Consider the following 21,966-nt stretch of genomic DNA (forward strand, 5'->3'; position numbering starts at 1 on the left):
TTGGAAATGCTAAAGCTGTGTTGCCTATGGTTTGGAAATAGAAACATAGAAATTAGGTGCAGGAGTAGGCCATTCGGCCCTTCGAGCCTGCACCGCCATTCAATATGATCATGGCTGATCATCCAACTCAATATCCCGTACCTGCCTTCTCTCCATACCCTCTGATCCCCTTAGCCACAAGGGCCACATCTAACTCCCTCTTAAATATATGAACTGGCCTCGACTACCCTCTGTGGCAGAGAGTTCCAGAGATTCACCACTCTCTGTGTGAAAAAAGTTCTTCTCATCTCGGTTTTAAAGGATTTCCCCCTTATCCTTAAGCTGTGACCCCTTGTCCTGGACTTCCCCAACATCGGGAGCAATCTTCCTGCATCTAGCCTGTCCAACCCCTTAAGAATTTTATAAGTTTCTATAAGATTCCCTCTCAATCTCCTAAATTCTAGAGAGTATAAACCAAGTCTATCCAGTCTTTCTTCATAAGACAGTCCTGACATCCCAGGAATCAGTCTGGTGAACCTTCTCTGCACTCCCTCTATGGCAATAATGTCCTTCCTCAGATTTGGAGACCAAAACTGTGCGCAATACTCCAGGTGTGGTCTCACCAAGACCCTGTACAACTGCAGTAGAACCTCCCTGCTCCTATACTCAAATCCTTTTGCTATGAAATGCTAAAGCTGTGTTGCCTAATTAAAGTTGCCTTACCTAATTATAGTTGCCTTGCCCAATTAAAGTTGCCTTGCCTAATTAAAGTTGCCTTGCCTTCTATATAATTAAAAGTCTAATCTTGACCACTTCCTGCTTGCGCTTTATATTGATTTTAGATAAAACGCTACCACGTACGGCTGTGATTTTTGTCCATCTTACTCAGAGTCCCCCTCCGCTCATCAGGTGCCGAGGATTTTTCCCATCGATGAAAAATAAAAGAGTTATTAGTGTTTAATGAATGTTGAGAATCTCTCTCCTGTCAATCACACCATGAAGGCCATGCCCCTTCTGGTGGGAGGGGGAGGGAGAGGGACTATAAAACCCAGAAGTGTGGGCGTGGCTCAGTCTCTACAAGATGGAGGAGAGAGAGGTCACGACTCGTTGTCTTTAGTGGCCTTGCACCCTGCTTGAAATGGTATGAAACTGCACGAATTTGGTGGCCTTGCACCCTGCTTGAAATGGAAGTTCAAGGAATAGCCGTGAATCAACTGCCAGCCCACCAGCCGTGAGTGAGTGAGCTGCCAGCACAACAGGCTTGAGTGACTGAGCCGCCAGCCCAAGAATCCATTCGGCCCACAATGTCCATACTAGGCCTCTGGAAACCAGTCCCTTTAGCCCACAACACCCATACTAGCGCTCCAGAAAGCCCCCCTCCCCCCCCCACTGGCCACCAATATTGGAATTGGTGGAGAGGTGGAATATTGCGTCGGGGACCAGTCTCCTATATATATCTCTGTGTGTGTCCTATCTATCTTGCTATCTATCTATCTATCTATCTATCTATCTATCTATCTATCTATCTATCTATCTATCTATCTATCTATCTATCTATCTATCTATCTATCTATCTATCTATCTATCTATCTATCTATCTATCCCGTTGGGTCGGCTCTCCATGCAATGTTCCACCACTCACCCGTTCCTCCAACGCAATATTCCACCACTCACGCATAGCCCCCAACTGCGCAGGCGTGGCTTATTTCCCCTCATCCCCCAGCACTTCCTCCCACTCCTCTTCACCCTCCCTCTTCTTTCCCCTCTTCTCCTCCCCTCCCCAATCCATCCCTCACCTCTCCCTCCCTCTCCTTTCCCCTACCATCAGTCACTCTCTACCTCCCTCCATAACTCCCCACCCCTTCCTACCCCCCTCGCATCCCTCTAACCCCACTCCTCACCTCTCCCTATCCCCCCCCCACTATCCATCTTGACCTCCCCCACTGCCCACCTCCCCCTCTATTCCCCACTTCCAACCCCCCCTCTTCCTCTCCCTCTCTACCCCTCCACTCCCTCAATCCCTCCAACCTCCCTCCTCACCTCCTCAAGATCTCTCCCCCACCCCTCCCCCAATCCCCCCTCACCATTCCCTCCCTCTCCTTTCCCCTACCCTCAGTTACTCCCTCCCTCCCTTCATAAAAAGCAGCATGTGCAGTTCCTTCCTCCACAGGCCATTCATTGTTAGCTGTGCTTTGGATCCCATTGACTGGATGATTGGATGTGTGTGTGTGTGTGTGTGTGTGTGTGTGTGTGTGTGTGTGTGTGTGTGTGTGTGTGTGTGTGTGTGTGTGTGTGTGTGTGTGTGTGTGTGTGTGTGTGTGTGTGTGTGTGTGTGTGTGTGTGTGTGTGTGTGTGTGTGTGTGTGTGTGTGTGTGTGTGTGTGTGTGGTTGGTTACTGTAGGGAGGGGAGAGAGGAATTTGTGAGTGAGGCGGGAGAGGGCGCGGTGCAAGAAGGGGCATTGCTGTCCCGGCCCATGGCGTTGACTGGCAGGAAACACCGATCATCGTGGCACTGACTGACAGGGAGGAGACCAATCTGCACATGCGCGGTTTTTAACATTTTTAAACCTTAATAACTTTTCAAATATACCATCGATCGCAACAAAACTTGTTGCAGTTGCAGCACAGGAGAATGGTGAGTAAGGTGGCGAAAAATCGTAGCGTTTTGTCGCAAATAGAAAAAAGCTACAAGTAAGAATTTCATTGTTCCATTTCGGGACATATGACAGTAAAACAATCTCGACTCTTGATCCACTCTAATTTCAAGGATGTAATTTACCCCGGCTCTGAAAGATCTTTTTTTGTGGAGGTGATTCATTTCATTGCATCACATGAGTTATTTATTCTCTGTTAACTGAACATGTTATTTCCTCTTCTCTTAAACAACTTGCTCATAAACAACCTGAATGAATGGTCTAGTTCTGTTCCACCTGACCAATGGTCAACATAGACACAACGTGCTGGAGTAACTGAGCGAGTCAGAGAGCATCTCTGGGGAAAAGGATTACGTGACATTTTGAGTCGGGGCCCCTTCTTCAGACTCAAAAAGGAATAGGTGGCATTTTGGGTCAGAATGCTTCCTCAGTTCCAACCTGAAATATTACCTATTCCTTCATATGTTAGACCCTAATGATTAGACTCTCTCATGTTGGACATCATGGCCACTGTGACATAAATGTTCCCAGCCCACTCCTGGATCATGCTACATGCAGACTGTTGTCAATGAAATTGAACATTGTGCAACAAAGTACAGAAAGAAAGAGGGAAAAAAAGCTCAGATTTCAGAACAAAAAGAAAGGTATAATTAAGATGCAAGAAATATTCAATTAAAAATCTTCTGAACAGTTTGCAACCTGAAGGAACAAAATTCCACACTCATTATTGTTCACTTTCTGGGCTAATGGCATTAACGATTGTCATGTCGCATAATTAATCCATTTTATCACTAAACTTTATCTTCGTGGCAAGCTTAATGGACACTTAATGTGCAAATGCAGCGACTCCATGAAAATCACCAAGGTTAAAGGGTGAGACAGCAATTTCCCTTAGCTAATGGGGGTGCAGTACAATTAGACCACAAATTGTTATGATTCACAATTCACGCAAAATCTTTTCCTTGCTGCAAGCAAGTGGCTGCTTTGTGCAAAAGAAAAAAATATCCATTCAGCAGGCAGCATTTATTTTCTCTCTGCAAAACATGTCACATTGCCTTTTATAACCTATACGGTACATAAGGTCACAAGTGATAGGAGCAGAATTAGGCCATTCGGCTCATCAAGTCTACTCCACCATTCAATCAATCAATCAATCAATCAATCAATCAATCAACCTTTATTGTCATCTTGCAAGCAACAGTGTACAGTGCAAAATGAAAAGACGTTTCCCAGGGAATAGCGGAGCATCGCACATGAAATTTAAAAACATCGTGGCTGATCTATGTCTCCCTCCTAACCCCATTCTCCTGCTTCCTTCCCATAACCTCTGACACCCGTACTAATCAAGAATCTATCTATCTCTGCCTTAAAAATATCCACTGACCTGGCCTCCACAGCTTTCTGCGGCAAAGAATTCATACAAGATCTGAAGAGCATTGCCACATATACATATTTTGAGCTGACATCAATCCATTTGATACATATATGTATAACATGTTGTTATGGTGCCAGTAAATTTCTATCTATTGGGCTGAGGATACTGCAGCCATCTCTCAGTGAATGTAACGCAGTCATGTTGATAGTGCAAACAAACTGATTTAGCTCCCCGTCACGGACAACCGTGCTTCCTTCAGGATTTTGATTGCTTTGAAAAGCAGGAAATTGGATAATGTATTTGCATGTTTAGTGCAGGGAGCCTGCTGTCTGTCCTTGGCTGTGATGGCCCTCGGACACCATTCATCTGTTCTCAACGCCTGTTACTCTTAAATCAAAATGTTCTGGCACTGCAGAGTGAAATGATATTTCCACTGTTGCTGGAAGTTATTCAAGAGTGCAGAGCCGAAAACAAAGATGGACACGACTTTAATAGCATGTTAGCAATTGCGCATTGGTAATTTTTTCATGTTTAAAAACGAGGATGATCTGTGAGCTATCATAAGACATATGTACATCTATGATCGACAAATAGAAAATGCTGACGGCATTCAGCAGAGTTAATTGAATTGATGGAAAAATACAGCATGGAATCAGGACCTTCAGACTATCGTGTCCATGCCGACCATCGATCACCCGTAGACACTAGTTTGATGTTATCCCACTTTCTCATCCACTCCCTACACATTTACAAAGCCCAATTAAAGCATTCTAGGACCACAGGGCACAGCTTCAGAACAAAAGGATGTATCTTTAGAAAAAAGATGAGGAGGACTTTCTTCAGCCAGAAGGAGGTGAATCTGTGGAATTCATTGCCTCAGACGGTTGTGGAGTCAAGTCATTCAGTATTTTTAAAGAGGAGATTGGTAAGTTCTTAATTAGTAAGGATGTCAAAGATTCGGGGGAGAAGGCAGGAGAATGGGGTTGCGAGGGAAGGATGTGAGGAAGAATGTGCTGTCGGAGAGGGTCCATCGGAGATTTACGAGAATGATCCCAGGAATGTTTGGGTTAATGTATGCTGAACGTTTGACGGCATTGGGTTTTTTATGCGCTGGAGTTTAGAAGGATGAGGGGACACCTCATGGAAATTTACCGAATAGTGTAAGGCCTGGATGGAGTGGATGTGGAGAGGATGTTTCCACAAGTCTCAGACTAGAAGGCTGAGCCTCAGAATAAAAGGCGTACCTTTAGAAAGGAGCAGAGGAGCAATTTCTTGAGTCAGAGGGTGGTGAATTTTGGAAATCATTGCCACAGATGGATGAGGAGGCCAAGTCATTGGGTGTTTTATAAGCGTAGATTGGTAGGTTTTAACTAAATTGGTTAGGTTGAGAGGGAAAAATAGCTCAACTATGATCAAATGGTGGAGCAGACTTGATGGACAGAATGGCTTAATTCTGCTCCTGTGTTTTATGATCTTAACCTTCAAACCCACACGTCTTTGGATGTGGGAGGAATCCGGAGCACCCGGAGGAAACCTGCAAGGGACAGGGAGAATGTGCAAACTCCACACAGACAGCACCTGTCGTCAGGATCAAACTCATGTCTTTGGGGCCGTGAGAAGTGGCTCTACTAGCTGCATCGCTGTGCTGCCTCTGTGGAAAGAGGAGCATAATTAGCATTTCAGATCAGAGGCCTTTCATCAACATCAGGAATAAGGGAAAACAAGTTTGTTTTTAATTGCAGAAAGGGTGGAGAAATTCTGACAACAAAATGAATATCTCTGATAGTGTGGGGTCAGGAATTCTGCAATACCCATCTGACGAAACAAAGAACTGCAGATGCTGGTTAATACACAACAAGGTGTTTGAATAACTCAGCAGGACAGGCAGCATTTCTGGATTCTGAAGAAATAGTCTCGACCCAAAATTGTGGATTGTGGTGAAACTGTGGAATTCATTGCCACAGATGGCCGTGGAGCACGTCATTTGGTATTTTTAAGGTGCTGTTTGACAAATTCTTGATTAGTAAGGATGTCAAGGGTTATGGGGAGAAGACAGGAGAATGGGGCTGAGAGGGAGAGGTAGATCAGTCATGATGGAATGACGGAGTAGACTCGATAGGCTGAATGGCCTAATTCTGCTCTTATAACATGAACTTATGAAATGTTCTCTGCTACCTATTCATGCTCGGATCGGGAATAAGGGTCCAGACCAAAAACATAGTCTATCTGTTTCCCTCCAGAGATGCTGCCTGACCTGCTGAGTTGTTCTAGCACTTTGTGTCCATTTGGATAACACCCATCTGTTCGATTGTTTAATGAAGGCCGTTGGAGATAGAGGAAAGAAAGAAAGAAACATGTAAAAGCTGCATGCTACAGGAAAATGTCCAGCAGGTTGAGCAATCAAGCAACAGAGCTAGAACAACTGGTTTAATATTACAGCTGGATAACATTACAGCAGCTCTATTACTGTGATTCTGATATCAACCGAAGAAGCTAATCACTTGGAATTGCTGAATGTGATCTTGGAATCTTGAAGACGCAGATAGATGAAATCCTCCTCTGTGTTATTATTGTACCTTTGAGATACATTGAGTGCATTGGAAGGTTTACATTTCACTCCTCTTCTCTCCATATTTGATATCCTTTTGACTGATTTTTACCTCTAGCCTTTGTTACTTACTCCACCCACCTGCTGATCACCCCCTCTCCTCTGCATGTTTCCACCTATCACTTGCCAGGCTTTGTCCCACCCCCACCTCTCTTTAACAGTTTTCTCAACCCTACTCCATTCAGTCTATAGAAGTTGTCCTGATCCGAAATGTAGTCTGGCCGTTTCCCTCCAGAGATGCTGCCTGACCCGCTGAGCCCTTCAGCACTTTGATTTTTGCGGGTAAACAATGATTGGATTGGATAGAATCAACAGAGATTTATGGAGTTTTATTGGTCTTTAGTTTGGGCCGACTTTACAGGAAGAATGTGGAGGCTCCAGAGAAAATGCAGAAGAGGTTTACCAGCATGTTGCCTAGATTGGACGGTATTAACTATAAGGAGTGGTTGGACAAACTTCTTATTGTTTTCTCTGGAGCATCGGAGGTTAATGGAAGCATATAAAAACTATGAGACATAGACAGGGTAGATAGTCAGAGCCTTTTCCCCAGGGTGGAAATGTCCAAAACTAGATTGCATAGCTATAAGGTGCTATTTCTCAGGGTGGAAACGTCAAAGACGAGACCATAACTTTAAGCTGAGAGGGGCAAAGTTTAAATGAGATATGCAAGGCATATTTTTCACACAGTGTAGTGGATGCCTGAAGCACGCTGCCATGGATAGAGGTGGAAGAAGATACGACTGGTGTTTAAGAGGTTTTGCGATAGGCACATGGATATGCAGGGAATGGAGGGACGTGAATCATATTTAGGCAGAAGAGATTTGTTTAACTTAGATTAGTTTTATGCTTATCAGGTTCAGCAAGGAGATGTTCTGTGTTATTCCAGTTTGGTTTACTTTAGAAATACAACATGGAAACAGGCCCTTTAGCCCACCGAGTGCATGCTGACCAACGATCACCCGTACACTAGTTCTATCTTACACACTAGGGACAATTTACAGAAGGCAATTAATCTGCAAATCACAGGGGAGTTTTGACCAGAGGCCACGTGGGAGCTCCGACACGGAGACCATAGAGGAGCTCCAACATGGAGACTACGTGGGCGTCTGACGCAGACACGACAGGGGAGCTCTGATGCAGGGAACACATCGAGAGGTCCAGTGCGGAGACCACAGGGAGCTCCGGCGCAGAGACCGATGCAGAAAAATAACCCTAAGCTATATGATCAGCCACCTTACCAAATGGTGAGCGTTTGACGGCACTGGGCCTGTACTCGTTTGAGTTGAGAAGAATGAGGGAGAACCTCATTGAAACGTACAGTATAATGAAAGGCTTGGATAGAGTGGATGTGGAGAGGTTGGTTGCACTAGTGGGAGAGTCTAGGACTGGAGGTCATAGCCTCAGAATTAAAGGACATTATTTTAGGAAGGAGATGAGGAGGAACTTCTTTCGTCAGTGGGTGGTGAATCTGTGGTATGGGTGTCAGACGTTATGGGGAGAAGGCAGGAGAATGGGGTTAGGAGGAAGAGAAAGATCAGCCATGATTGAATGGCAGAGTAGACTTGATGGGCCGAATGCCTTTTCTGCTCCTATCACTTATGATCTAATGAAATTATGGAATAATCATCAGAGGCCCAATGGTCCAGATGTGGACTCCTATATATAGGTGAGACCAAGCGCAGACCAGGCGATCGTTTTGCTGAACACCATGGATCAGTCCGCCTTGGCCTTATGCAATCACCTGGTTGCCAAACACTTTAACTCCCCTTCTGATACTGATTCCCACCCTGACCTTTCTGTCCTGGGCCTCCTCCATTGTCAGAGTGAGGCCAAACATAAAAATTGGACGAACACCACCTCATATTTTGCACGGACAGCTAACAACCCAGCGGCATTAATATTTGATTTCTGTAACCTCAAGTAACTCTTGCATCCTCTCTCTCTCTCTCTCCATACCTCCCCCACCTGAGTTATCGGACTATCGTTCTGTTGTGTCACTGTTTGTATAACTTGTTTTGACCTACCCCACAGCTACCCCACAGATATGCTTTTTGCATATCTTTCATTCATTTGTTCTGTGTACCATCTATATCTCTTGTTTCCCTCTCCCTTGACTCTCAGTCTGAAGAAGGTCCTTGACCCGAAATGTCACCTATTCCTTGTCTCCAGAGATGCTGCCTGTCCCGCTGAGTTACTCCAGCTTTTTATATCTATCTTCAGTGTAAACCAGCATCTGCAGTTTATTCCTACACTGCCTGATCTTGATGATGTTTGCTGTTATGCTCAAAGCATCTGGGAAAGAAAAATGTGTTTGCGTAGTTTCTGTGGTGGAAATGAAGCATTTCCCTCGTTTAATTGGAATTTTAGATAATGTTGCAACTTGCAATGTTTTTCCCATTTTTTTGTCCTGAATGATGTTAACTAATAATCTTACCCAGGCAATTATATCCGGTGCATCTTAACTGTAATGTACATTTCCCAGCTGGTTCTCAGTTGCTAATTTTGAGAAGATAGAAAATGAATTTCCACCCTTCAACCATGAACATATTCAATTGGCTTTATATGATGATTTAACGAGAGTTTTTGTGTTCTTAAATAACAATCGCAAAGAATACAATTGGCAACCAATTATTCTCCATTTATGTTGTAATCTCTTGCCTATTAATATTACCTTCCAGAATAATCTCTGGCACGAGTGAAGGCAGGTTCAGAATAAAGAATTTCAGTGATGATAACCATTTCATAAGATAATGTGATAGGAGCAGAGATAGGCCATTTGGCCCCCATCAAGTCTACTCCGCCATCCAATCATGGCTGATCTATCTCTCCCTCCTAAGCCCTTACTAGACTTCTCTGAACTTCCAGCAGCATATTGGATTGGATGGAGACAACATGGAGCAAAAATGTTAATACCGTTGCACTTATTTTTTGATATAACATTAGCATGGGAGAAAATGAATTTCAGACTGCAATCTACCACATCTGATTTCTTTCTGAACAGTCAGGTATAAAACTAAAGCTAGAACTTCTACATGTACATGAGTTACATTCCCTGTTCAAAAAAAGACCGATCTGAACAAAGCATTACGGTTTGCCCAGGACATTGCCGGAGCCGACAGGGGATAAGTACTTGTCCATAGCATTTATAAGTTACAAGCTGTTACATACTCGCGAATTGGTAATATGTCAAAACAGTATCGACTGAAAGTTAACTACTGCACGACGTATGTCAGTTAATTGCTTCCAATAAAAATAAATAAAAAATAAAAAAAGACACAAAGTGCGGGAGTAACTCAGCAGGTCAGGCAGCATCTCTGGAGAACATGGATGGGTGAGGTTTCAGGTCGGGACCCTTCTTCAGGTTGATTATAGTGGGGGTGGGGGTGAAGAAAGCTGGAAGAGAGGAGGGGCAGGACAAGGCCAGGTATGCGTTCGTACTTTCGCAATGTTCATGAAACATTGGGACAGGTACATGGATAGGGCAGGTTTAGAGGGATATGGACTAAGAGCAGGCAGATGGGACTAGTGTAGATGGGACATGTTGGCCAGCGTGGGCACATTGGGCTCAAAGGCCTGTTTCCACATTGTATCACTCTCTATGACTCTAAGTGATGTGGATACTGGTGAAGGGGGGGGGGGGGGGGGGGGGTTTGTTTAATGGTTGGACAAAGGCCAGAGATGAAAAAACAAAAAGTGTGGGATAAGGATCGAAGAATGCAAATTGTCAAGTCAGAGGAAGGAATATAGGTGGCAGAGGAGGGAAGAAAAGGGTATGCATCCAGATGGGAAACCGGGAAGAGGGCGGAAGGGTGGAAAAAAAGAGGCGGGGGGGGGGGGAGGGGGGTGCAGTTGTATATTAGTTACCTACAATTAGAGAATTCAACGTTCATACAGTTTGGTTATAAGCTACCCAAGCGGAATATGAGATGCTGTTCCTCCAGTTTGCATGTTGCTTCACTCCGGCAATGGGAAAGGCCCAGGCCAGAAAGATCAGTATGGGAATGGGAGTTTAAATGGTTTGCAACTGGGAGAACCAGTTGGCTTTGACAGACCGAGTGCAAGTGTTCGGTGAAATAGTTGCTTGGTCTCGTCGATGTACAGGAGGCCACATCGGGTACACATTGTACAGTAGATGAGGTTAAAGGAGGTGAACGTGAACCTCTTTCTCACCTGCAAGGACTGAGGTGTATGTGAGAGAGGAGGTGTAGGGACAGGTGTGACATCTCCTGCAGTTGGGAGGGGCTGATTGGGGTAGGATAGGACGAGTGAACCAAGGAGTTGCGGAGGGAATGGTCTCTGCAGAAGGCGGTAAGGGGGGGAAGGGAAGGTATGATGGCAGTGGGATTACGTTGAAGATGGTGCGTGTATTTGCATTCTTCTTTGATAGAGACTGGTAGAATTTAGCAAACGTGAATGGTGAAACTGTGATGGTAATTGAGCACTTATCCTGCAGGTGCTTATTTTTATGTTTAAACTCATGAATGGAAATTGAAGTTGGTATTGACATTAACTTGCAGTTATAAAGCACCAAGACATGAGAAAAATAATCTCAAGGAAGGTAGAATTTAGGAGGAATGACAAAAAAGTAGGTCAAGGAGTTTTGTAAATATGTTTAAGAACTTGTGATGTAGACTGGATGTACTTAGGGAAAGAAAGAAAACACAGAGAGTTCAATATCTAATGACATACATATCCAAACATGGTGGGGAATGTTTAACCTAGCCCCCAACCCAACCCAACCATCTCAAAAGAACTACCATTCAGTATTAAACATTTAAATCATCTTCCTCCAAGAGGCGGTTCAGTGTTGCAGCGGTAGATTTGCTGTCTTTCAGCGTCACAGATCCGGGTTCGATCCTGACTACGGGTGTTGTGTGTAAGGAGTTTGTACGTTCTCCCCGTGACCTGGTGGATTTTTTCTGGGTGCTCTGGTTTTCACCCACATTAGATGGTTTGTAGGTTGATTGGCTTCAGTAAAAATTGTAAATTGGCCCAAGTGTGTAGGAGAGTGTCGGTATACAGTCGGTGTGGATTTAGTGGTCCAAAGGGCCTGTTTCTGGGCCGTATCTCTAAAGAATGAAGTCTAAAATCTAATCACAACAGAGACAGAAGTGCCAGGCAACCAATTGCCTCAGTACGGTAACTTATTGCAACCTTTCTAAGGATGAAGCTTGCCTTAATTTTCCCAACTGTGATCCTAGTTTACATGATTTCAAGGATGCAATTGGATAAAGAAGACAGTAATAATTGGTTAATCTGTGCCTTTACAGAACACATGTGTATTCTGTACAGTTTAGAAACATGAGGGGTGACCTCATTGAAACTTGCCGAATATTGAAAGGCCTGGATGGAGTGGATATTTCCACCAGTGGGAAAGTCTAGAACTAGAGAGAATCACAGAATGAAAGGACGTACCTTTAGAAAGTAGATGAGGATTTTGTCAGTCAGAGGGTGGAAAATCTGTGGAATTCATTGCCACAGACTGCTGTGGAGGCCAAGTCACTGGGTATTTTTAAGGCAGAGATTGACAGGGTGTAATGGGGAGAAGGCCGGAGAATGGTATTGAGGGAAAGATAGAACAGCCATGATTGAATGGCGGAGTAGACTCGATGGGCCGAATGGCCAAATTCTGCTCCTATGACTTGTGAATTTATGAACTTCTGAACCTACCTCCAAAACCTATTTAATTGGAATCGCACCCCACGTGCTAAGAGATGACTAGCCCTGCCGAGGCACAATCACCACGCAATAACTGATAACCCTCACACCACTGTGGTTTGACCTCCTCTGCCTGCTTACTTCCATTCAACAGAGACCCAACATTGTAATGCAACCGGCCTTAAGGCAAAAAATCTGGAAAACAAAACCTGCATTGGGTTCAAAGTTAACAACTTTCAAGAAAGCATCACCTTCCATATTTTTCAATCGCATATCTACCACATCCTTTGTGGCACAGCGGTAGAGTTGCTGTTTCACAGCGCCCGAAACACGGGTTTGATCCTTACTACAGGTGCTGTCTGTATGGAGTTTGAACGTTCTCCCTGTGTCTGTGGGGGATTTCTCCTGGTGCTCCGGTTTCCTCCCACACACCAAAGACATTCAGTTTTGCTGGTTAATTGACCTCTGTAAATTGCTCCTATTGTGTAGGATAGAACTAGTGTGCGGGTGATCGCTGGTTGGCAAGGACTAGCTGCACTCACTATATCTCCAAACTAAACTAAACACTACCCCCCACCAATCCAAGCTGTCGTTGTGTAAACATCAATTTTTCCATTATTTTTAAATATATTAACCTGTTGGGAAGTGATAGGTTTGGTTTTAGTTTTATTTTTAGTTTAGAGATGCAGTGCGGAAACATGCCCTTCAGCCCCACCAAGTCCGCATCGACCAGCGATCCCCGTGCACTATCACTATCCTACACACTTGGGACAATTTATCATTTTTACCAAAGCCAATTAACCTACACACCTGCATATCTTTGAGTGTGGGATGAAACCGGAGCATCCGGATAAAACCCACGCGGTCTTGGGGGGAACGGACAGACTCCGTACAGACAGCACCCATAGTCAGGATTGAACCTAGATCTCTGTAAGGCAGCAACTCTACCGCTGCACCACCGTGCCGCCCCATTGTCTCTTGAGAATCTCAATATTTAATCAATTATTTCCCATCCACTTGCAGGATATCCGCTTACGGAGCTGCTGGAGGCATCGGGGGAAAGAGCAACTTCCGGAGGTTTCATGGTGTGTTAGTACAAGCCACGTTCCACCTGGAGAAAGATACTATTCTCCATATACTGGTTGGGCAGCAGGGAGAAGATGCCTGCCCTAATGTAAGTAGTCATTCAGCTACTTTTGCATATTATAATGATATATGACCGTTGTTAAGATCTGAAAAAGACTCAGGTGCTGGTGACTTACTATAGATCCACCACCGATTGTTCTGGCAATTGATGGTCCGGCACTTCCTTTAATCCAGACAAAATTACGAGCGTACTCCCCCGCCCCCACCTCTGGAAGTCCCCGCCAAAATGTGGAACCTAAGCCAGGTGAGGCAGCCGATCTCTACATATTCAGGACTTCCACGCCGATCGGCGGGTCAAATTTTCCCCCTGTGGTTGAGGCGCTGGAATTCCAGGCCAGCCGGAGCCAGGAGATCCATTCCGGTAGCCAACCTTCGAGCCCAACTTTGCGGGCTGCTATCTTAGCCCCTGGGCGGCCTAGGCGGCCTTTTAAGTACCTGTGGACTCCTTTCGGAGGCCGTTACCTCTGTTGGTCTGGAAAAACGGATAATCCAGAAAGGCTCTGGAACCAAGGGTGCCATTAAATTAGTGGTAGACCTGTATTATTTCATCATCCCCACAGAAAAGCCTTTCCAGATTATACTTCAATTCTTCTCTCGAGAAAGGATCTCATTATCTCTTTGATCCTTTTAATGTGTGTACCTCAATGACTTCCCATCCTATGCAAATTCACTTATTACCTTGATGTTTCTTATCATTAACTATTTTTTTTCTGTTAGTGAGAATGTATCAAAAAGTTTGTTGAATGTAGAATGTTGGGAGCCGGCTGTGACCGCCGACTCCCAACATCGCGGAGCTGGGGCTGCGGGCGTCCGGCCGCGTGCGGCGCCGGTTGTAGCTCCGACCCCGGCAACTCTACCCCTGGCTGCGCGGCGCTCCAAATCCAGCGCGGCCCGACCAGGTAGGGGACTAAGAATTAAAGTTTCCCCCTTCACCACCCCCCGCCACCACATAAAATCCCTCCAAACTAACTGACTAACATTTAAGCAATGATTTACAATGATTTCCCGGTCTCCGGGGAGGAGGCAGCCGCTCCAGACTTTTCAAGCCGCCCGCGCTACCTACCTAATCTACGCTAAAAATCTTCCATTCGGAAATCCGAAAAATTCCGAAATCCGAGAAGTGTCTGGTCCCAAGGCTTTCGGATAAAAGGTTGTGCACCTGTACTGACAATTTTAATGGGAGCTTGGTAGAGAGCTGAAACTTGCAGAAGAAATAGAGGCTTTAGAGAGGGTGCCGAAGAGGTTTACCAGAATGCAGGTACACAAAAAAGCTGGAGAAACTCAGCGGGTGCAGCAGCATCTATGGAGCGAAGGAAATAGACAATGTTTCGGGCCGAAACCCTTCTTCAGACACACACATTTACCAGAATGCAGTCTGAATAGGGGGTATTCGCTGCAAGGGGAGGTTGAACAAACTTGGATTGTTTTCTCCAGAAAGTCAGAGGTTGAATGAGACCTAATAAAATTACATAAAATTATGAGGCATAGATAGTGTAGGTCAGTCCAATGCCCTAGAGGAGGCTGGGCCTCCACTCCCACTTAAGTCATTAGCCTCAGCTACATCACTACAAGCAGCAAAACCCATTGTGAAGTGCTCCTCCAAGAGCTGAAAGAGATTGCACTTGAAACAATCTAAACACCGAATCGTTCACATAAAATTTAGCACATGGCTAATAATTTTTAACAGCCAGCATGCAGTTACAGTTTAACATTGTGTTTGGTGCATTACTGAACACCACAAATCAGTCACAACAATCTCTACTTGATTGTCTCCCAAGCCTCTCTGTTTTATGTCTCCGCTTTCATAAAGTCTTGGATCCTGCAGAATGGACTGACCTCTCCACCCTTTCCTTTTCCTTATTGTTCCTTTTGAAAACCATAAAAAGGCACCTTCCGTTGCTAGATCATCTCCAAGGCTTTAAATTGTCCCCTGACAGTATTATGTTGTTTTATTGCATTCTGGCTCCACTAAATGGCATAACCAATGAAACTCCATATAGGGCAGCAGAGTGAAGGCCACAGACGGCAATAGGATTTGCAAGCTCATCAGGAAGGCTGGCTCCATCCTGGAGGTACATGGATAGGACAGGTTTAGAGGGATATGGGCCAAAAGGAGGCAAGTGGGGCTAGTATAGATGGGACATGTTGGTCAGTGTGGGCAAGTTGGGCGAAGGGCCTGTTTTCACACTATGACTCTATAGGGCCTGTCCCACTTGGCCGTCATTTGCGCCTCATTTACGCGTCATATGTAAAATAGGTCGACGCATGTGGTGCGTGTGGGTGACGCACGCATTGCGCATGGTGAGGCATGGAATCGCATGCAGTGGCGCGCGGTATCGTGCGGCGCTCCAGGATTTCGTAGCGTGACGAAATCCTGGCGTGCCACCTGCGTGATGTATCTCATACCCACGCTGACGCATTGGCTATGCACGCTGACGCATTGGCGTCGCACGCTGTATCGCGTGGTGACGCATGGTTACGTCACCGTCCGTAAACATGCGATGCCGTGCGCCGCCCATAAGCAGTCTGCCCCCCTTTTACGCGTCATTTAACCTCTAACCTCGTCCACACAGACCTCTTCCTGGGTTTCTTGCTAGCCTTTCTTGTTATACTCCTGCTGGACTTTCTACAAGTCCAGGACTCGGCTGATCTGTAAGCATGAGGGCTGCTGCTAACAGACGTCTCTGTTGTTGCTGTAGCACTAAAATCTGTAGTTCTTCCATGATGGTCATGATGCAGAATAGGGATGCAGGGTATTCTATTGACGTCACGGGCACCAGACGGCTGTGCTGACGCATGATGACGTGTGATTTGCGCGCGACGTGTCGACCTATTTTACATATGATGCGTAAATGAGGCACAAATGATGGCCAAGTGGGACAGGGCCTTATGACTCTAATAACCAATTACACATTCTATTTTCTTTATTTGTTTAGATTTCACGTGTTGTAACTTGATATTATGCAAAGCCAGCTCAATAAATCAGAGCAGAATACTTTTATTCAGTGTATTTCATGTTCAGGTCATTGACATGTTAGCCCAGTAGTTTTATTTTACTGCCCCTTGATTAATTATGATTACCAGAGTCAAGTGGTTTCCCACACCCTCATTCATCAGTCAAAGATAACTACTGTTAACTTTGCAATCCTCAGTACTGGCTAAAAATATATATCTATTAAAGATCAATGAGCCATGTATAAAGGTTGGAAGAAAATAAATTGGCTGAACCGTTTGCATTACTGCATGTTAGTCTTTTGCAGGCACTCCACTGGAGTTGCACTTAAGCTTTTCATTATGTAACAAAATCTCCTCCATTTCATTGTCTTGACTGTCCGCTGGTTTAACTTTGTGTAAACTTTCCATTAAACATCATTTACATTCTCACTCATAAGTTCATCTCTTCTGTAGAACATATGGGATCTTGCAGGGTGAGTTGTGAGGCGCATTGGGAGCAACTTCTGACTTTGTGCAACAACACAGATTGGATAATAGCAAATTGGCTCCCTATTTTATGTTGCTTAGATTAACAAGTAATGTTTCATCTTATTTCATGATATAAAGGAGGAATTTAGTTTAACAATTCCATGTGGCTTTCAGGTGAACAATTCCATTAGTTCCATTCCACCTCATTTCCTTATACACCTGCAACATTCTTTCCCACACACATGCTTGTCAATTACTTTTTGATTCTTTTTGCCACTTAACCATATAATATAATTTACAGTAGAAGCAAAGAACTGCAGATGCTGGTTTACCAAAAATGGACACAAAGTGCTGGAGTAACTCAGAGAGTCAGGCAGCATCGCTGGAGTTCATGAATAGGTGATGTCTCGGGTTGGGACACTTCTTCAGACTGAAATTAATCAGACTTTCATAGCTCAAATTAACAACCAAGGAGAATGATCATAATGAGGTGTGGTAAGCTGTTACCTCTAATGGATGGTGAAGGTGGTATAGGAACAATTGGCAGACTCAGTTTGGACCGGATCTCAACGGAAGACACAAAATGCTGGAGTAACTCAATGGGACAGGCAGTATCTCTGGAGAGAAGGAATGGGTGCCGTTTCAGGTCGAGACCCTTCTTCAGACTGATGTCAAGGGAGTGGACAGGACAGAGATAGAATGTAGTCGGAGACAGTAAGACCAGTGGGAGAACTGGGAAGGGGCAGGGGATGGAGAGGGAAAGCAGGGGCTATTTGAAGCTAGAGAAGTCACTGGGGTGTAAGCTGTTATATGAGGTGCTGTTCCTCCAATTTGCGGTGGGCCTCACTTTGACAATGGAGGAGGCCCAGGTCAGAAAAGTCAGATTGGGGATTAAAGTGCTGAGCAACCGGGAGACCAGGTAGGTTAGGACGGACTGAGTGGAGGTGTCCAGCAAAACGATCGCCGAGCCTGCACTTGGCTCAATGGAGATTCAGAAGGGAACCACTGGTGATTCAGAAGGGAACCATTGTCCTTAACCTGTTTGGCGTCTACATGGAGGCACTGTCCAATGTAAAAGACCTGAAATTCATGCCATTAACAGCTGTGGGGGCCAGGTCAATGGATATTTTTAAACTGGAGATTGACAGATTCTTGATTAGTAAGGGTGTCAGGCATTATGGGGAGAAGGCAGGAGAATGGTGTTGAGAGGGAAAGATAGATAAGCCATGATTGAATGGCGGAGTAGACTTGATGGAGCCGAACAGCCTAATTCTGCTCCTATAACTTATGGACAGATGAACATGTCTGATTCAAGATACCAAATTGAAATACTGATTCCTTCCAGAGCATTGACTCAGCAAGACCTTGAAAGATGTTCTGGCAACATGTAGCCCATTAAAGAATATGAATGAGCAGAAGATTGACACAAAGTGCCGGAGTAACTCAACGGGTCAGCCAGCATTTCTGGAGAAAAATTACAGGTGACATTTCAGGTTGGGACTGAATGAGTTTGAAGAAAGGTCCTGACCCGAAACGTCACCTATCCTTTTTCTCCAGAGATGCTGCCTAACCCCCCGAGTTACTCCAGCACTTTGTGCATATCTTTGGTATAAGCCAGCATCAGCAGTTCTTTATGTTTACATGAAAGAACTGAAGTTTAGTTTAGTTTAGTTTAGTCATGCAACATGGAAACAAGCCCTTCGGCCCACTGAGTCCACGCCAACCATTGATCAGCCATTCACATTGGCTTTTATGTTATCCCATTTCTCCTCCACTTCCTACACACTAGGAGCAATTTTAACAGCAGCCAATTAGCCTACAAACTTTTTTTGGATGTTGGAGGAAACCAGATCAGCCGAAGGAAACCCACATAGTCACAGGGAGAACGTGCAAACTCCACACAGGTAGCACCTGAGGTCAGAATTTAACCCGGGTCTCTGGCTCTATCCATTGCACCACTATGCTGCTCATATGGGCTTGAATATATAACATTTACTGTACATGTCCGGGAATTTCAATGTAAAAATCCCAAAGGCATTTGGGCTTCTACCAAAATACATAATCTATAACTTAGAAAAATGTATTTGAAAATACTTTTTAGATTTATCTATTTACCTAAGAATGGCAAATTTATAAAGTTAATTTGAGTGCTAAGTAAGATAATATGGACCAAAAAGTGTGGAAACAGGCTTTCGGCCCAACTTTCCCAGGCCGACCAACGTGCCCCATCTACACTAGTGCCACCTGCCTATGTTTGCCCATATCCTTATAACCTTATCCTACCAATGTACCTGTCCAAATGTTTTTTAAACATTACGGTAGTACCTGCCTCAACTACCTTCTATGGAAGCTCATTCCATATATCCACCACCCTCTGTGTAAAAAGTTGCTCCTCAAGTTCCTATTATTTCTTTCCCCCCTCATCTTAAACTTATGTCCCCTGGTTTTAGATTCCCCTACTCTGGGTAGAAGACTGGTGCATCTCCCCTATCTGTTCCTCTCATATTCATTTTATACACCTCTATAAAATCACCCCTCATTGTCCAGCATGGGCCAGCTCAAGAAAATTGAAGGAAATTTGATAGACTATTGTCACAGTTATCGGGGATGTATGAGAATATAGAGTTTGCTCTTTTTATAAATAAAGCCAGATAGTGAATCAAAGAGTGAGTGGTAAATTTGTATGTATTGATGCTTAGTCCCAGTTGAAAAGCGATTTTCAGTAACCATCTGAAACAGTTCTTGCAAAGCCAAGGATAGCATAAAGCTGGATTTACCAGAATAATATCAGAAGGTTTCGAGAAGAGATCGTACTAGGGCAGTTTCTGCTCACTCAGCAACTGCGAAGAAGATGTGTTATAAATTATAAAGCATTTTAATAAAGTGACTAGTGAAAGCATTTTCTCGTGCTTGGAAAACCAGTAATGAGGACCTTCAGTTTAAATTTTTCAGTAAGAGTGAGGATAGAGATTGGAAGATATTTCATGTTTCAGAGTTGCTGGAGCATGGAAACTTTGCCATAGGGAGAACTTGGGGCAGTTGCCGTTATTTCAATCAAGGCCAGTGGATGAATATTTGAAGCAGAAGATGCAGAAGAGAGAAAGGCAGGGAGGTCACTTCGAATTGATGCAGCAAGAAGCCACCAGAGATAATCGAGTTAAAGGATGCATGTGCCACAAAACTCTACAATAATAAATATCAATAATTCCCAACCATTTTGTCTTTCTCCTCAGAAGCCCTTGCAACATACTTATATAGCTACATCATAACATCAAAGATAGACATAAAATGCTGGAGTAACTCAGCAGGTCAGGCAGCATCTCTGGAGAAAAAGAAAAGGTGACGTTTCGAGTTGAAAACTTTCTTCAGACTCATAACATCAACTGGATACCCACGGCGCAGCTGGTAGAGCTGCTGCCTCGCAGCGCCTGAGACCCGGGTTCGATCTGACCTCGGGTGCTGTCTGTGTGGAGTTTAACATCAACTGGATACCTGCAGCGCAGCTGGTAGAGCTGCTGCCTCGCAGCGCCTGAGACCCGGGTTCGATCTGACCTCGGGTGCTGTCCGTGTGGTGTTTGCACATTCTTATTATGACCGTGTGGGTTTCCTCCGGGTGCTCCCGACATCCTAAAGACGTGCAGGTTCAAAGGTTGATTGGCCCTCTGTAAATTGCCCCCAATGTAGGGAATGCACAAGAAAGTGTGATAACATAGAACAAGTGTGAACAGGTGATCTAAGGTCAGTGTGGACTCAGTTGGCCAAAGACCTGTTTCATTCTGCATCTTTCAATCAAAAATAAACTACTATGTTCTGAGCTCCAAAATGGCACCATTTGCACTATACACTGTGGATGGCTTGATTGTAATCATGTGTAGTCTTTCCGCTGACTGGATAGCACTCAATAAGAGCTTTTCACTGTCCCTCTGTTTACTTAGAATAAACTAAACTAAATGTTGCATGTTTTATGTCACTTTCAGCCATCGTGGCTTTAACCTGAAACATTCACTGTTCTCTCTCCTCTTTCCACACTATGTTTCTCTTTCTACAGATATTGCCCGATCTGCTGAAAGTTTGCAGCATTTTCTGTACTTGTTTCAGACTTCCAGTATTTGCAGTTTTCCTTCTGTCATTATTCAATGAATTCAATGATACTTTATTTTTATTTGTCCTTAGGTACAGTGAAATTCATTGTTTTTGCATACAATACACAAAATACACCAGAGAGTCTCCACATTTCTGGCACCGACAAAGTAATAGAAGTATTCATTAAGCCCCTGTCCCACTTTCACGACCTAATTCACGACCTCTGCCGAGTTTGCCCTTGACTCATACTCGCAGCATGGTCGCCACGAGGTCGTAGGAGGTCTTCCTCATGCTCGTGAGTGGTCTGCGCGTACTCGTGGCATCAAGTAGGTCGCGCCGTTTTCTCTAGCCTGATAAAAAATGTCCACGAGTAAAAAAAAAAGGTCGGCATGGAAAAAATCGATACTTTTTACTCGTAGGTAGGTCATAGTAGGTTGTGATGCTAGTCGTAGGTAGTCGTAGGTAGTCGCAGGCAGTCGAAGGTAATAGCTCCGGGGTGAAAAAAAGGTCAGTAAAAAAAAAGGTTATTTAAACAGCAGAAGGTCACCTCCGTCACTCCAAGGCATGTTCATTCATAGCTGGAGAGTTTTTTTGAGAGGAGACTTGTGTTTTAGAGATGGCATCAAAAAGGCAGCAGCGAAGGGGGAGGGCACAACCCTAAAAAAAACGGCCATGCAGGGGTTGCCCACCCAAGAGGAGGAGTGGCAGGAGGTGATGCCACAGGAGGTGATAGTGCAGGAGGATGTAGCCCTGCATGAGAGACCCCTGGAGGTGGAGACCAGGGTGGTAGTATATGTCCTCACCACCACCCCATCCTTCACTGTCTCATTTGAAGGCAGCAAAGCAGCCCTTTCTCCTGTGTCTGACACAGCATCAGATGCAGATGCCCCATTGGTGGTGAGGAAGGGCTGGAGGAAGGTTATGCCCTACACCTTCACCAGGCAGCAGGAGGGGAAACTTGAGGAATGCCATCCTGTATGAAAAGTAAAATGAGGGATACGGGGACAGGGACAAGAATGGCATGCTTGCCATCCACTGCC

The 21,966-nt window shown here is 44.6% G+C and overlaps 1 protein-coding gene across 1 annotated transcript in view; it reads left to right on the forward strand.

Annotated features, from left to right (window-relative positions):
- alk (ALK receptor tyrosine kinase) overlaps nt 1–21,966 on the forward strand; it is a 288,715-nt gene that overhangs the window by 144,156 nt on the left and 122,593 nt on the right. Inside the window, exon 5 of the mRNA XM_033025471.1 lies at nt 13,298–13,448. Coding sequence (XP_032881362.1) covers nt 13,298–13,448 — 151 coding nt within the window. The remainder of the gene's footprint in view (nt 1–13,297; nt 13,449–21,966) is intronic.

The sequence above is a fragment of the Amblyraja radiata genome, chromosome 8 (genome assembly GCF_010909765.2).
Source record: "Amblyraja radiata isolate CabotCenter1 chromosome 8, sAmbRad1.1.pri, whole genome shotgun sequence".
In the NCBI taxonomy this organism is placed as follows: domain Eukaryota; kingdom Metazoa; phylum Chordata; class Chondrichthyes; order Rajiformes; family Rajidae; genus Amblyraja; species Amblyraja radiata.